Source organism: Eutrigla gurnardus (genome assembly GCF_963514095.1).
Source record: "Eutrigla gurnardus genome assembly, chromosome: 14".
NCBI classification, from domain to species: Eukaryota; Metazoa; Chordata; class Actinopteri; order Perciformes; family Triglidae; genus Eutrigla; species Eutrigla gurnardus.
Window position 1 is genome coordinate 22,408,925 of NC_139937.1, and position 17,666 is coordinate 22,426,590.

The window sequence follows — 17,666 nt, forward strand, 5'->3', positions numbered from 1 at the left end:
GAGACGCCGTGGAGAGAGAAAGACAACGCAGCGGACAAAACGCAAACACAATGGCGACGGCGGCGACAACGGCAGGCGGAACGGGCTCCGGTGGACCGGCGACCGGCCCGGTCGGTGGCGGGACCGCGGTGGGACGAAAGAAAGACGGCGGTCCGTCCACGAAGTTCTGGGAGAGCTCGGAGACGATATCCCAGTTCGAAACGGTGCGGCAGTGGATCGGAAAGCACTACAAGAAGGTGAGCTAGCCGCCGCTAACCCGTTGGGTTTGTATGACGGCCCGCGTCCCGCTGGCACAATAGAGCGCCGCTAGGCTAGCTAACGTTAGCGCACCAAAAACTAGCTAACGTTAGCGTTTAGGTGAAGATTACGCAAACGCTTTCTCTTGCTTTGTGATTTACGGATGATTCATAGTTAGCGCGCGTTCGTGTTAGCATCCCATAATATACACTTCACTTGATCGCCGCTTCTTATCGTATCGGCTAGCTAACCGTTAGCGTGCTAACTGCTCTTCCAGTGCCGTTGCTAATAATAACACACTCAAGGCGAAACCAACGACAGACGGAAGCTGCAGTTAATGTTGCTGCAGTTGTTTATTTAATACTTTGCAACTTTTCTCAATTCGCATACACATTTCAGGACGAACTTTCGTAAAAAAAAAAAATAGGCCCGAGAAGCTAACCCTAATGTTAAGTCACGGGACAACCGTGCTAGCCAACTCAAGTTGAGAAAATATAACAAACTGACCGGCCGTTTTAATTCCCTGCTGGATTACATAGTTGTCGAAAATATGCATCAAACACACGTGTGTGTGTGTTTGTGTTTATCAAGCGCGGTTTGGGTTTTGTGCCGGTGTTGAGTTTTGTCAACACAGCAGCCTGCAGGCTTCACTCGCCCACTAAGTTAGCTAAACAAAGAGGGTCCTGCTGTCTCTGCATGCTCTCATTCAAACCCCAGTGACACGCCTCGGTCGCTCATGTTGGAAGAGATGCGAGAAATTAAACATGATGTGCTTAGTGTGTTTATGTGATATCACTGTACCCGAAACAGGGGAGTTGGATGCGTTTCAAGACTCGAAGTGGGTCTCCTTGACATTGTCCTCGTTATAAATAGACCAGGTCTTGAATGACCCTCTGTTTAGCTTGACTTGTCCTATTTTCTCACAGTTAGACGTTTCATCGCTTTATTCTGTTGCAACCATTGTGGCTCTGCTGCAGCAGGAGAGGAAACGCATCTGTGGTCGGGGAAAAGAAAGTCATGAATGCATGAGATTTGGTAGATGGCCAGAACCAGTGAGAGCAAATATCTACCTTGTTGCTACGATACCCGGATGCTGACCTTAATTTGACACCGTGCCTAAATATGTTGATACTGAAACAAAACCAGCATAAATCTAATACGATGGAACTTATTTTTTTATTCATTGCAATGTCTAAATGTAGTAAAAATGTACATTGTATGCAGTAATCAGGTATCCCCGATACGTATGTGCTTTCTTTCTTACTTCAATTACAGTTTTTAATAAGATGTTTTGTTATAAAACAGACGGCACATCAGTAAAAGTTCAATTCGAGAGTAATACTGCAGCACTGGAGAGATACTAAATTATAAGAAATTCTGAAGAAGGTCCGAGAGAAGATGACAAGGGGAAGCTGCTAAATCCAGGAAGATTCCACAGTAACTGTAGAAAGCTCTGTGATGAGTTGAAGCGGTGTTTGTTACGGAGAAAAACCGTAAAACGAGACTTCAACACCTGCTCTGTGGCGGATAATGTGTTTAATGTATTACCGGAGATGCTTGGACAGATTCTGAAAATATACAAAGTCTCTTTTTCTCAGTACATTTGGTCGGTAATAAGAGCCGCTTTGTTATTTTCCTTGTTTTCGTTTTTGATTGGAGTTCTGAAGATACACCAGCTCGACACAACTCACTTAAACGCTGTCATACTATCAGTACTCATAAATTGGAGGTTTTAATGGCTGGATATTGCAATACTTTTCCAGTGTTGGTAGAGAGAGTCCTTTATTCGCCCCGCAGTGGGGAAATTTACGGTGTTACAGCAGCAAGATACTGTGCAACACTATGCTTTAATGTTCTTAATGAAAGAAGGACTCTGCATTTTCTGCAAGCTCTTGGTTCTTCTTGACCGTGACCTTTGACCTCCTTGATGGAGGGCAGCAAGTTGAACCTACACATTTCAGTGGACTTTTCAAATTCAGTGCATCTTTACTGGCTAGAATGACGGCAACAATGTGTGATATTTTTAAATGGAAATCCACCCTCAAATATTCGTACGGATCGGTTGTTTGTGTTTGTAGTAAATTCCCTTTTTTTTAATCAACCCGTTTACAGACATCCTTTTGGGCTCTTGTTACAAGTCGATGGCATTTGTCATAATGTCATCGTTTTGAATATTGTGGTTAATTTAACTGTTTTGCAGATGTGTGCGTGTTAATGAATGTTTTCATGCGATGTGTTTCAGTATGTCCAGAACGACTCCCCCTCCAGTAAATCCTTGGCAGGCCTGGTGGTCCAGCTGCTGCAGTTCCAGGAGGACGCATTTGGACGCAGGGTCAACAACCCTGCTCTCACCAAGCTACCTGTAAGCACGACACCTTTCATATTTTGTATTTTCCAGCATATCCACATACATTTCGTGGTATTTGTGCTGCTACTGTATCCTGAGTGCTGACGGCATGCCCTCATCTTTCCTCTTCCATCTTCAGGCCAAGTGTTTCCTGGATTTCAAGGCAGGAGGTGCTCTCTGTCACATCTTGGGGTCGGTCTACAAATTTAAGAGCGAGCAGGGGTGGTGAGTCGACTTGTTGTAGCTTTCCATAAAAAGGCTGACACTAACTTAAACCCTCGTGCCCTCCTGACATGTAAACCAGTAACATACAAAAGTCTGCATTGAAGCCCTTGTTTGTGCTGTAATGCTGCATCCACATCTCATTGTGCGTCTTACTGTTTGATCTCCCAGGCGTAGATTTGACCTGCAGAATCCTTCGCGGATGGACAGGAACGTGGAGATGTTCTTAAACGTAGAGAAGAACTTGGTCCAGGTAACGACACCTACTCTCCACACATAAGCACATTTATTACAAGCATCCAGCATTTTCAGAAAGACCATAAACTAGTTGATATGAAATGCAGACATTTACTGTTTGAGTTAAGCCAAACTGCATGGATAGATGGAGCAGTGAATACTCTTTGGGGATGGAAAATATTGTTTCTCGTTCTAACTTAATCTTTGATTTTAGAACAACTGCTTGACTCGACCCACCGTCTACCTGTCACCGGACATCGAGCAGAAACAAGCCAGTAAGCTCAAAGAAATCATCAAAAGGCACCAGGTGAGCTCAGACCTACTGGATCAAACTAAATTAATTGAATGAAATAGAAGATGGGTTCTTTCTAATGCTGAACTCTGTTGAATTTGTGTCTTTGGTTCATCATTTTTTTCCCCCTTTCCTCTCAAGGGCTCCATTACTGATGACAAGTCAAAGGCCACCCACCACATCTACCCCTCTCCATCCCAACAAGAAGAAGGTAGGCTGGAATTGTCTCAACGTCACATTTTAAGTCCACTAGAATTGTGGATGGATGTACGATATGGACGTTGCCTTTGTGGGATATCAGTATGGGACACCGTGTCACCTATTTATAGTATTTAATCACATCATTTAAACATGAAATGCAAACAATAGTTGTAATCAAAGGTTATTATCATAAATTAAAACCATGGCCGATGAGCTGCAGTGAGCCATATTGGTATAGGAATTATAATATATATTTAAAAGTAAAATGTGGAATACTTTCCTATGATCTTAACAACAGCAAATTGTAAGCAAGTTTTTGTGTGTGTTGCAGAAGAGTGGCTTCGTCCTGTCATAAGGAAAGACAAGCAGGTGCTGGTTCATTGGGGTCTCTCCCCAGACAGGTGAGCAGAGATGAGGACGAAGAGGCTCACACACACTCTTCATACTCTTTCTTCTTATTTTTGAAATCTCTCTCAGGTCTGTGTTGTAGTCTGGGAGACAGCATGTCAGTTCATCGATGTTCTTATCAGTGACCCATGGCTGTGTCTTTTTATCCTGTTAGCTATGATACCTGGGTATCAGCCGGTGAGGTGGACGGGGATGTGGAGGACCCGCCCAGCAGCGACCGGCCGTGGAAGGTGAGCAGTAGAGAGGACAAGCAGTGAACCAACTTTTAGCAAGTTTAACCCCTTTTTAAAAAAAAGTGTAATAGTAGTCTTGTTGTCGGATGGCAATAGTGTAAAGGGATGATTAGATTCTAATGAATGATAAGCATTAAACACTCTCCCATTCAGGTCCACGCCAAGTGGGTTTTAGACACCGATGCCTTCAACGAGTGGATGAATGAAGAAGACTACGAGGTGGACGAGAACAAGAAGCCAATCAACTCCCGCCAGAGGATCTTCCCCAAAGAGGAGGAGGTAGGTTTCTGTGCTGCGTGTTTGTCGGTCTCAATCCTGGGTCTGGACGTTTCCTCACCCTCGATCATCAGTACAACAGCTTTTCTTACCGTGTCGCACATTATCACAACCAACCGACACTGAACCTTCAACTTGGCTGTTCATGAAAAATACAAAACAAAATACCGGTCATGAATTCTGTGCTGAATGTAAAGTTGGTGATGGAACATTCTGAATGCCAGTCTGTGGCGGCTGCTTGTGTATTTTTATTTTATTTTTTTTATTGCATGAAGCTGTGTGTTGTGCGTCGTTCTCCTTCGTCTTTGTCTGGCCTCTGTCTGTTTGTGGTCCATCCTTTCCAAACCTTTCCTCACTCTTTGTCTGCTGATGTATTTCAGGGTTTCTGTCCCATGTTTGGAGAAATAATTTTGAACAATATCCAGGATATAAAAAAAAATGAATAGAAAAGCTGGTAAACCAATCCCGTGTTTGCACTGGACACGTAGTTCAGCCCTACCTATTTTCTCCAAGTGATGTGGCAAGAAAATACACTAATAATCTACTACGAACCATATAAATGATGTATTATATAATCAAAAAGGGATGCCATTCTGATTATATATCCATCCCACTCTTTTAACTTTTATTTCCTGTCTCCCTGCGCTCCTCCTGGAGTTTCAGTTCCCCTGATTCCCTTCCAACACGGTCAAAATCCATCCACTGTATTTTGTGATTGTGTTTTTAAATTACGTATTCACGCCAATTTGACAGTGTCATTTGGGAGACAGCTCAGTTCTGCCTTCACGGCCGACATAGACCACGAAGAGATAAGAGATTAGCTCTACAGGAAGCAGCAGATAAATGTACTTCTGGTGTGTACTGTTGTTACGTAGATGCACAAGCCGCTTCAACAGGCCAAAAGCTTTCACATGATTGCAATAGGATCACATGCAGTCGAGCGTTACAAAAAGCTGTGTGATGATATGTCCGCTAAAGATCAGATAGAGCAGAGGAACTCTTTCACCATAATGCACAAAGAGATTTTGCGATAGAGGACAGTAAACAGGAACCCTGGTCGTCTCCTCCTCCACCACCACCCCCACCTACCGTCGTCCTCCCACCGCTTCCCCTCCTTGTGTGTGCAACCGTTCCATCCTCTCATTCTGCGGCTCTTTCTCTCATCCTCCATCCCCTCGCTCCCTGCGCTGCACGGGGTTTGTCTGATCAGTCTTCCCGTACACCCGATCGCAAGGAGCGCAAGGCCAACTCTGCCGGCAAGAAGAGGAGGCGCTCGCCCTCGCCGCCCAGCACTCCCGCCGAGTCCCGCAAGAAGGGAGGAAAGAAGGGGTAAGGAGGCCATTTTCTCATATAACGTCCAACGGTGGAACAATTCATTCAAGGTGTCAATGCAAAGAAAGCTTAAATACATGGCACGGCTCAGTAATATCCCTTAACAGCTGGGCTAGTGAATGTTACTCAAACTGGACTAAACGGTGAAGAATCTTTTAAGCAGCGGATGAGGACACAATTTGTGTTCTAATGAGTATTTACACCTGACTCCAAATAAACTACAGTTGCCATATTCAACAGGTCAGCTCTGTAATGTAGAATATCACCAGAGGTATCCTTTCAAACGTCACCAACGACGCCTGTGCACTGGAACCAGAAATAAATGATGCAACACAAAACACTAGCAGAGAGCTGACAATGTTAAGTCCAAAAACACACCGACTTTGAGTCATATGTAGACAATTGGACTACCGGTGTATGAAAATGTTAATTATCCTGACAAAATAACTGCTAATTATATGCCAATAATTTGAAATGCACATATAAGACACTTTATTTTTATCAAACAGTCTATTTATTAAAAATATTAAAACCATAAATAACCATAAATCATACGGTCTACCTTCATGGATACATGATAAATGCACTTTAAAAAATGTCAACGTGGTGCAAGTATGTTGTTTAATAACATGGTACGTCCTGTATATTTCACTTCTCTACCATGATAGCAAACTAGACAGCTTTTTCATCCCAATCCAGGATAAAATCTTATACCGTCCCATCCATAGTCATGTGATCGGACAGCTTTATGGTCTGTACAGCTAAAGATGTTTGAGGAATCTGTCTGAAACACCTTTGCAGGTTTGATTTTGTGATATTTGGCGAGTTTGAGCTGCTATTCTAAATAGCTCACATAAAGTTTTGATGAGGATTTTCCAGTAACATTTAACTGACTCGTGTCCTTCTCTTTGGTGTCAGGAACTCGGGGCCTCACTGGAAGCGACGGGGCCACAGAGGCGAGGAGGAGGACATGGAGGAGGACTTGACCAAGGACATGGACGACTCGTCGGCCGGCGCCAGCATGGAGGAGGGAAGCGTGTCCAAGAACGGTATGAGGGTGGGGCTGAGCTGGACGCGTCCTTATGAATTTAACTCAATTTGGTTAAAATCAGACTTGTGCTGTTCTTGTGTATCTGATTCAGAGTTAGTTGCTATCAGAAGTTGAACATAATGCGAAAGTATTTTTCAAAACTTTATGTGGACATTTACTCACTTTACTCATGGTGAATAACAAAAAATGAAATATGAAACCGGCCCGGCCAATCAATGCATGTCTGGTCTGATCGGCGCCGCCTGCATCACAGATCTTTGGTCTTACTGATGTTAAGATCCAGGGAGCGTCTCTTTACACATTCTCTTCAAAACCAAACGCACAATCCTGACTAGAAATGCTCTCTTTAACCCAAATCCCGACTGGGATGTCCCACTTTCACAAAAATACCCCTCACCCAACACGGATCATCTTTCTCACCATCTATTTTAGTGCCCTTTAATTTCCCTCTTCACCATTCATCTTCTTTCTCTCTTTTCTTCCCAACACAGCAAATTCAAAGAAAGACAATGAGAATACGCCGGTGAAAGGAGGGAACGTGGCCGACTTGGGTGCGTATCAATTACTGAATCGATCGGTTTCAGTTGTGTGAAAGTTTCATGAATCAATTGGGAAAAATAACCTTTTAGATCACTTTCAAAGCACCGGCCAGTGTGATTTATCTCAACCGAAACCTGTTGTTTTTCTCCAGATGACATGGAGGATGACTCTGTGCTGTCTGGTGGAAAGGTAAGACGATTAATGACTCAGACTTCCTGTCTGGTTTCTCAGGAGGTCTGCAGCTACGAACTGGACAAATTATTTAGACTGAAAAATGTCACGTAAATGACGAGTTAACACCAGATGTTATTGGAGCTCAGTGACGCTGACTAATGGTCCCAGACTCATCCCACATTAAGCATTTTGTCCCTCTCTGCAGGAATTTTATATACGAACCTTACAAATGAAATGAAAACCATCAAATAAACGAAACTTTTAGGATTTGTTTTGGAGATGATCGATACATGATCAAGATAAAAATACAAGAACCACAAAAACATTCACAGTAATTATTTATTATGAAATTATATTCTTGAAAAGTAGAAAGGCAGCATAATCGGACGAGCCCATCGTCTTCACCAATCTGAGCTGACTCTTTGTCTCTCTGCAGGACGATGAGGAGCAGGGAAAGGCCGAAATCAACCGACTGATGGACTCCAGCGAGGACAACGTGACTGAACAGACTCACCACATCATCATCCCCAGCTACGGCGCCTGGTTTGACTACAACTGGTCAGTTACTGCGACACAACTGTCACTTGATATTCAGATTTTTAATTTATTTTTTAATGTAACGAGCACTCGTTACATTCACCAGATGTTCTGTTATAAACCGTTTTTGTTTTCCTTCCCTGCTAGCATCCATGAGATTGAGAGAAGAGCGCTGCCCGAGTTCTTTAACGGAAAGAACAAGTCCAAAACCCCAGAGATGTGAGCTCATATACAGACACAGACATGCGCCACGTATGTAAGTCTTGTACGATGTGTTTAAACATCTTTGTGGTTCCTCTCGATCCTTCCACAGATACCTGGCCTACCGGAACTTCATGATCGACACGTATCGGCTAAACCCTCAGGAGTACCTCACCTCCACCTCCTGTCGCAGGAACTTGACCGGGGATGTCTGTGCCATCATGAGGTGACCACGGGTTTACATTTAACATGAATACAGCAACAACTAAATAAGTCTGTATTAGTTTGACTTATAAGACACTGTGGATTCTCCAAAGACAACTGAGGACTCGTAGAGGAAGTTTCAGCAAACTAAAAACATTCACTTTATCCATTAAATAATCTGAATATGTTAAATGTCTGTCTCCAGGGTTCATGCGTTCCTGGAGCAGTGGGGTTTGGTGAACTACCAGGTGGACTCTGAGAGTCGCCCGTTACCCATGGGACCCCCACCAACACCCCACTTCACCGTGCTGGCCGACACACCATCTGGCCTCATGCCCCTGAACCACAGACCCCCACCGGTAAGAAGGCAACAACACAAGACGGAGTGAGGGATGGGGACGTCTCTAATGCAGTACTATGTAAACATTGTACTGACATTTCGCATGGCATCATCATTTGTTTGCCTTGTTTTGCCGTTTATTTCTTCAACTACTGTGTGCCTCTACTCTTAATCAAATTGTTGCTCGTTTCTGTCTAGATTCCTCCTCAACAGCCGATGCCCAACTTTGCCGGCAAAGACAAAGACAAGATCGACCTGCAGAACTTCGGCCTTCGCACCGACCTCTACAACAAGAAAAATCTCAAGGTCGGCACGCGACTCGCTTCGTAATGTTTTCCACATCGTGATTTTATTTCTCTTGAGCTGGCGATTTGTCAGGGTTCTTAGGGAAACTTTTTTTTAGTTACTTACATTTGATGGAAAATGTTTTGCTGTTCTGCCAATTTATGTTTCTAACATCTATCTTCATGTTGTTTTGGTTCCCATCAGGGTAAAACGGTCAACTCCACCAGGGATTGGACCGAGCAGGAGACTCTACTGCTGCTGGAGGTGAGTCTCTTATGTCAGTTTTTCATGCAGCCATACTGATTCTTCCTCTTCTTACCTTTTTTACATTTGAATTTCCCTGCCGTCGCTAGTACATCAATCCACCTTCTCTCTCCCATCATCATCATCTCCCGCCTTACAGCCCTTTCCCCACTTTTCAGTTGCTTTTGCGTACCACTATGACAAGCTATTATCACTGACTTCTTCACTGCCTTCACTTCTTCCAGGCTCTGGAGATGTTCAAAGACGACTGGAACAAAGTGTCCGAGCACATCGGTTCTCGCACCCAGGACGAGTGCATCCTGCACTTCTTGCGGCTGCCCATCGAAGATCCATACATGGAGAGCACCGAGGCCTCCCTGGGCCCTCTGGCCTACCAGCCCATCCCCTTCAGCCAGTCTGGAAACCCTGTCATGAGCACCGTGGCCTTCCTGGCCTCCGTGGTCGACCCCAGGGTGGCGTCTGCTGCCGCCAGGGCAGCCTTAGGTGAGAACTGGGACGAGAAATCAGTTTGAGCTGAGAAGTTTCACTGATGAAAACATGTTTTACAATAATAATAATAATAATACAGGCTCAATTCCTTCTCCTTTTTTGTGCAACTAAACAAGTTAATATCCTACAATTCAATTAACGGATGTATGCAACAGCTTGTCACCCAGATTAATAGATTTACTCATAATGGATGGAACAAAGCAATGAGAAAACTGAAGTAACATAAAAACTATATGTGGAACTGGTAATAAATACTAAACTTCTTAAAAAGAGAGACACAGTGTTGAGGTCTTACAAAAGCATGAAAGTAAGACTTAAGGTTTCAGTAACGCCCCAAAGCCAACACTTGTCGGTTTTGAGTTATACATTAATAAATGTCCTGTCTCCGTCTGCAGAGGAGTTCTCCCGAGTGCGCGAGGAGGTGCCGGCTGAGTTGGTGGAGGCTCACGTGAAGAAGGTGCAGGAGGCGGCCAGGAGCACAGGAAAGGTGGACCCCGCCTTCGGCCTGGAGAGCAGCGGCATCGCTGGCACCGCCCCCGAAGAACCAGAAAAGACCGGTGAGTTCAGTGTGACGACGGGCTGACGTTGATTTAAATCTTCACCGGCCTCACAATTTGATTATGATTCATCTGTCAAGTATTCAAATACACAACCAATCTCGATGCATCTCAATCTATCGCACCCTCAGCTTTCAATATTAAGATCAAGATCACTGTGACCTCACAACACACAACTCAATCATAACAACTGCATGAAATATTTCCTCACACATTTGCTCTTTTACTCTCACCTGGTTTAAATCGCTTGATTTCACGACAAACGGAGCAGCTAACATTGGTTAGCGGATTGTCTCTCTGCTCCTCCCACATACTGTTTTTAAGCTCTGCCCCTTGGTGAGATACAAAGATCATCAGAGAAGGGGAGAGAAGGCAGTAAAGACTCCCACAGAGGTGTAAAACAAAACCAAGCTCCTGATTGTGATCTGTGTCACTGCATCGTTCATGGCCACGGCACGTCACATCCTGGTCGGGAGATTTCCACACCTCTACTAGCCACTAGGGGGCAGACAGTAGCTTTATATCTGCAAGCTATTGGGCAGGGAGGGGCATCTTTGGTGTGTGTGTGTGAGGACATGTTCATGTGAACAGAGGAGTGGACGGTGTATTTTTTTCCTCCAGCTTTGAATAAAAATGACCGTCTTTTGCTTGAATATCTGACGGATGGTTTTGACATTTGAAGGTGGCGTACATGCCCGTTTTCACCAGCAGGGGGTGGTGTGTGTGGTGTGCGCACAGTGGTACCCAGTGGATTAACACAGGGAGGCAGATGGGGCAGGGGAGGGGGGAGCAGGGCGAGGAGAAAACTGGGTCATCTCACTCACTCTACCATGTGCTCTTTCTCTTTATTTGGCTCGTGATTTCTTGAAATGTTTTCACTTTTGCTCACTTCTTCCTTTCTCCTCCACACACACACACACACACACACACACCACACACACCACACACACACACGTCACCAATCATTTGTTTTACCTGAATTGATGCCCTCCTGACTGGGCCACAGTTGCAATCAATACGCTTAAATGTGTTCACTGCCTCATCTGGCCTGAAGCAGTCAACACACACACACACACACACACACACACACACACACACACACACACACACACACACACACACACACACACACACACATAAATCAATATTCAAACACTTAACACACGCTCAAGTGCACCACGGACATGGTTTAACACTCACCATCACACATGTGTTCATCTGGTCACGTATGTGCGACGGCGTGCAAATGCTCACTGGAAGAAAAAAACAACTCTTTGACCTGAATTTCCTGTCCTGAGTTTCTCCCCCTCAAACACTAGTTTATATTTGGCGTTCGCCTCTCAATCTATGGATGCACTTTATTGCAAACCACCTCGTTCTCTGACAGCTGCAGCATAAGTGTGGCGGCGTTTTGTTCTGTAATTTCTTTGTGTGAAACGCAATTTCACCCTCCTCTGTTTTGCTCGTGTTTTTGGCAGCATTACCAGTTCATCAGGGAATACTCGGTTGCACTGAGGCATCATGGGACAATGAGAGAATGTCATGTCACGATTTTCCTCGCCAAAATAATTGTCAATCACGATATAATCCCAATCATCATCAAACTAAAATGCCACTAAAGCGTACTGGAATCCCATGACCTCACATTTTGAACAAGATTTATATTTTCAATCTTTTTTCAGTGAAAAACAAATTATCAAAAGTAAAGGATTCATAATTGATTTAATTAATAATTCAATGTTTTTAAATGGGGAGAAAATATGTATTGATACTTCCTGTATATTTTCCTACTTAAAGTCACTCATGACGATATTTATTATTATCACGATGATGCAAATTCACTGTGAACAACTTTTCTTTGTTTCAGTTTAAATCTGTGACCTAATGATAATTTCTCCACTTCACTACCTCTTGCAGAAACCCAGGAGGGAGAGAAGATGGAGGCGGACACGGACTCCCAGCAGGCTGATAAGGTAACACCATGTTTCTTCATGCATCCTGGAAATCTGTGTGTTTAGAAATGTGTGGTGTATTTGTGAATGAATTGTATCACAGGAACCTCTTATTGTCAACCAACCCCACATGAAGACCAACACCAACAATGCATCAGTCCGTCTCTAAGCACTTTCCTGCCCTGTCTGTTGCACTCGGCCTGACGACATAAATCTTTAAAAACTGGCCCCAAATATAAAAACAATGTCTTATCTTATTTTAACTCCTTTCCTCTCTCCTACTTGTGTTTTAAAGTGATTTTCCACAAATCTCCATTCTGTGTCCCTTAGTTCGGAAAGGCCCGCTGGCTGAATGGATTGGCTTTTCTTTTTTTTCTCTTTATTTTTACCGTTCACTTTGCCCCCGCTCTGCTGGGCTCGTTAGCTTCCTCATTAGCATCCATTAACCAATGCTTTGTGTCCAAATGACCGTGATTGTCACCCAAATAGTGGACCGGGTCACATTGGAGCCCATTTATACACTTTCCCTGAGCATCGCTGCATTTACCAGCCATGGCTTCAGCCATGTTTACCTGGCATTTATCCCATTTCTGTTTAGTTTTTTTTCTGTTATGCTGCTTGTTCAGATCTTAAAATCAGTCTTGAAACTAGGCAGGGGACGAGATGTCACGATTATCCTCACCAGAATCATTGTAATTCACAATATTATCCCCATAATCATCAAAATGTGGCCCATTAAACATATTGGAACCACTTAACCTCATATTTTATGAAGAAACAAATATTTGTTTATTGCATCATAGAGAGAACTTTTTGGTGAAAAGTATATAATAAAACAATTTAAAATAAAGTAAACATGACATTAAATATCCCTGCATAAATAAATGATAAATATATTTTTAAAATGGCAACATTGAGTTTGTTTGTTTTTTAATACATACTTCCTTTATTAGAATTAGGCCTTCATTTTTACTTTACTTTTTACAACCTAGACAGCTTTTCAATTCACTCATAACGATATCAACGATTATCCCGATAATGGAAATTCCCCAACATCAACAATTGTATGTGTTTTTTTAACCTGATCCGTGATAAAATCTCATACGACCCATCCCTACTTTAAACAAAGGCCTTACTTCCTGTGCTGCTGATGCAGATCACTTATGGTTGTGTGTCCGACCCTCATCCTTCAGGCGGAGTTGAAGGACGAGGCAGAGAAGCCCAGCGAGTCTGCAGAGAAGAGCGACAAGACCGAGGCCACAGACAAAGTGAAGAAGGAGGGCTCGGAGACGTCGGAGCGTGAGGAGGACAACGAAGAGGCGGGCGAGGCCAAGACGGCTCCAGCAGGTAACGAACCGACGTTCATGATGAAACACGACCATCTGAGTAAGAGTTATAGCTTTCATTTCATTAGCAGTTAGCTCCTAATTAAAGTGAGGGATGGGCACTGAAACCCAGTATCACACGGAAACTGGTGCTAAATTAAGTATTGATAATCTCCGACTAGGCATGGGAGGTATCCTTCCCAAATTATTCTGATTCCTGATATTATTGATGATCATCCATAAAATGTCACTAAAAACACGCCTAAAACCTTTTTTAGTGAAAATCTTCAATAAGATGATCATAAATCAACGTCTCCCTGCATAAATACATGATAAAAACCTTTTATATATCGTATTTTTATAACCAAGCTCTATTGGACAGCTTTTTCAAGCCACTCATGAAGATATTTTCGATTATTCTGATAATGAAAACTCACCACGTTAAATGTATTGTGAGCTTTTATTTTGCCGAAGTTATCGGTTCTTTTATTAGTTCTGTCGAGGCTGAAATGAAAAGTTTCTGAGTTTAAAGCGGGAGTTAAACTTCTGTCCCCGACAGACAAAGAGAAGGACGAGGCCATGGAGACGTCGTCCTCGGAGCAGGAGAAGGAGAAGGAGGAGAAGATGGCTGCAGAGGAGGGAGACGAAAAGAGGAAGAAGCTGGAGCACGACATCGGAGAGGGCAACATCGCCACGGCGGCCGCCGCCGCTCTGGCATCTGCTGCCACCAAGGCCAAGGTGAGACCACTTTGGGAGATCAGACTTGGTAGTCATTTTTAAAACTTTCCTGCTTTGATCCTGAGAAGTTTTATTTGACTGTTGTGTCGAGTAGACGAGAATTGAGAAGACGTTTTTGTCTTTGACCTTTTCTTGACTGGAAACCTCTCATTCTGCTTTTTTTAAATGTTCTGTCCTCTTCTATTTTTAACTGCACTTCTGTGAGTGAAATGCTGAATATTTTCTGGGGATTGTTGAAGGGCGTTCTTAAAATGTAGAAGTGGGTTCAACAACGGAGTAAATTCTGGTTCCTAAAATGACCGAATGAGCTAAACGTAATTGTTATGACACTTTGTCTGCCTCCTCTCTGACTTCATCCTCTCTGACCTCATCCTCCTCAGCACTTGGCGGCGGTGGAGGAGAGGAAGATCAAGTCCCTGGTGGCTCTGCTGGTGGAGACCCAGATGAAGAAGCTGGAGATCAAGCTGAGGCACTTCGAGGAGCTCGAGACCATCATGGACCGGGAGAAAGAGGCCGTAAGTCAAAAAAATAAATAAAAAGGAGCTTTCGTGCTCGAGTGTTGAAGATTAAAACGTGGGTGATAGTTGCCGACATTGACCCTTCACAACTGCATTACTTCCAGCATGAACCTTTCACTTATCCCACACACTCAGTAATGGCTCTCAGCTGCAGGTATTAATAATGAAGGGCGTTAATATTTTAAAGGGGTTTCCCAACACATTTCTGAAAAGGAAGACTGCAAGACTCTTCTGATTCAGAACGATGCGACTTTGCAAAATGTGATTTTTACATTAAAAACAAAGAGTTCATTACTTCTGTCCTTCTTCTGTGGTTGCTAAATTGAAAACAAGTAGCCAGTAAATATTTGGAGTTCATTGGCCGGTGTTGGCGACCGAACAGGCTGCTTCCCGCTTGGTCCAAATTTTCCAGAGACCAAAGAGGACACACAGAATCACTTCTTTGTGAAGGAGCTGAATTGAGCATAAAGCATTTTCCAGAGTAAAGTGGCTGTATAGACAAGTGTTACCTGCCTCAGTGCCACAGAATAGCCCTCAGCTCTCTGTGTGTGTGTGTGTGTGTTTCTGTGTGTGTCCTGCTGCTGGACAATCCCCGGAGACCCTGGAGAGTGTAAAGCTGTGTTTCCGCGGTGGAGGCATCGGGATCGTAGCCCAGTATCTCGGCCGTAAATAGTGCATGAAAAGGACTCGGGGTTTACATAAGCTTTCCGAACACTGGAGGGAAATCAAACCTGCTGTTGCCGTGGGCAAAAAAACCCAAAAAACAAACGGGCTGGTTTGTGCTGCGCTCTCGTCCTCTGGTAGAATATTATTGGGGTCACAGCAGGGAAAATATTATTTATTTTTCATCTATTTTACAATTACTCTACTGTAACATTTAAGGCCTTCAAATACGAATAAATAACAAAAATCTCAAAATATGTAAATCATAAGCCTGTTCATAGTTAACTATAATATATTTGGTTACTATCGGTGCCAAAATATGCACATTTCATGTCTGCTTTAATCGTCTTCATCAATCAATCAACCATCATGGTCTCTTTCATGCAGTTGGAGCTTCAGCGGCAGCAGCTGCTCACCGAGCGCCAGGCCTTCCACATGGAGCAGCTCAAATACGCCGAGATGAAGGCGAGGCAGCAGATGGAGCAGCAAGCCGCCGCTGCGGCCGCCGCCGCCGCCCAGGCACAGGGACAAGCTCCTGGATCTGGACCCCACTCTGGGCCCCCTCCATCAGGCATGCACCCTGGAGGGCCCCCACCACACCACGGAGGACCCGGTTCCCACCACGGAGGGCCTCCATCCGGGCCGGCCATGCACTCCGGTTACCCCCCGATGGGTCACCACCCCATGGGCCCTCACCACCCAGGACAGACAGGTGAGAGGCAGCCGCTTGTATTCATCAGATCCACCCGTCGCTCCTCCACAGTCCAAATAGGGTCACTTCCTTCACTGGTTACGATGGGCAAAATGGTGGTGCGACGGGTGACGTCGGGTGACGTCACCGTGACGACGCCCTCCTCTTATATACAGACTGTGGTCCTCCATCACTTACGCCAAAGATAGAGAAAAGATGTCTGAGGAAAAATAAGAACATGTTATGTAAGAAATACGGAGGTGAAGATGGAAGTGGCGATATATTATTTATTCTTCTAAAGAATGATGGAGCGTCTGAATCGTCCCTGCTGTGTCTTTGCAGGACCGATGGGATCGGGTCAGCCGATGCAGGGACGCATGATGACCGGCCCGCCCTCTGGCGGCCCCCCTCCGGGCGGCATGGCTCCCATGATGCCTCCACGCCACCCTGGAGCTCCCAACGGCATGTGTGAGTACAAACCTCCCTCTGCCACACATAATATTAGTGTGTGTGCTTATTTCCAAAGTTGGACGTGTTGTACATCAGATTTGAAGGGTTTTTATTGGAGTGATGTGTACACTTATTTAATTCACCAAAAACCCAGGGTTCTGTTGAATCTGGGGGTGTTTTTAGGACGTTGTATTTACATCCCAAACAACTTCAGGGAAACAATTTAAAAAAGGTTTCTGGGAAGCTGAATATTTTTGGAGCTGACAGCTGGTATTAACTGTGAATGTCAGCTGCAGCGAAACGTTTGTTGCTTATTAACGTCACATCACACACAAGTCTGTAGTTTACGTTGGTTCCTGAAAGCCGGTTGGGTTTTGCACCTAAAATAAAATGTATTTTCCATAAAGCACTTCTATAAAAAAAAACGTCATCTTTCCTCTTTGCAGACCCCGGCCCTCCCGCTGCACAGGCTGAATCGGTACCTCCAGTTCCTGTTGGTGCGGTGCCCGCCAGTGGACGAGTGGCTGACAACTAAGACCGACTCTCTCTCTCTCTTACACACACACACACACACACACACACACACACACACACACACACACACACACACACACACACACACACACAAAACCTAACTCTATCTCCGAAACCCCCACTTTGAAGGCCTTTGCTACTGGCTCGCCATAGTTCCCTCAACTCTCAAAACAACCATACTCTTCACAGGACACACACACACACACACACACACATCCAGACTTCCTCTCAGGGCGAAGCGGCGAGGGTCGTCTAGTAATAAACACTGTTTTCTGATGTGTTGGGCCGGATGGAGACGATGACTCTGTACAGAAAACCAAACGAGGAGAGAGACAGATTTAGAAACGGTCTGTCTCACCGTTATTTCT

General features: G+C 44.3%; 1 protein-coding gene across 3 annotated transcripts; it reads left to right on the forward strand.

Annotated features, from left to right (window-relative positions):
- On the forward strand, nt 1-17,472 carry smarcc1a (SWI/SNF related BAF chromatin remodeling complex subunit C1a). 3 transcript variants are annotated; one of them, XM_084027536.1, is made up of 29 exons: nt 1-236; nt 2,480-2,599; nt 2,724-2,809; nt 2,978-3,059; nt 3,258-3,350; nt 3,477-3,546; nt 3,868-3,937; nt 4,099-4,174; nt 4,331-4,456; nt 5,664-5,782; nt 6,704-6,834; nt 7,328-7,387; nt 7,528-7,565; nt 7,987-8,108; nt 8,235-8,306; nt 8,401-8,514; nt 8,698-8,851; nt 9,031-9,138; nt 9,322-9,381; nt 9,606-9,864; nt 10,266-10,427; nt 12,345-12,400; nt 13,573-13,726; nt 14,264-14,442; nt 14,823-14,957; nt 16,011-16,335; nt 16,657-16,782; nt 17,211-17,319; nt 17,368-17,472. In XM_084027536.1, exons 1-28 carry the CDS (start codon nt 51-53, stop codon nt 17,297-17,299), a joined length of 3,372 nt encoding a protein of 1,123 aa, XP_083883662.1. In that variant the 5' UTR covers nt 1-50; the 3' UTR covers nt 17,300-17,319; nt 17,368-17,472. The 3 variants fall into 3 exon arrangements, with proteins under 3 accessions (XP_083883662.1, XP_083883661.1, XP_083883663.1); XM_084027535.1 differs by having other exon boundaries at nt 17,211-17,472; XM_084027537.1 differs by having other exon boundaries at nt 5,688-5,782; nt 17,211-17,472.
- Nucleotides 17,473-17,666: the final 194 nt, after the last annotated feature.

Bases quoted from the DNA above. Each gene is read 5' to 3' on its own strand.
- smarcc1a (XM_084027535.1), top strand. From the start codon at position 51: ATGGCGACGGCGGCGACAACGGCAGGCGGAACGGGCTCCGGTGGACCG. The intron at 9,139-9,321 runs GTCGGCACGCGA...GGTTCCCATCAG, and splicing joins ACAACAAGAAAAATCTCAAG to GGTAAAACGGTCAACTCCAC. The intron at 10,428-12,344 runs GTGAGTTCAGTG...TACCTCTTGCAG, and splicing joins CGAAGAACCAGAAAAGACCG to AAACCCAGGAGGGAGAGAAG.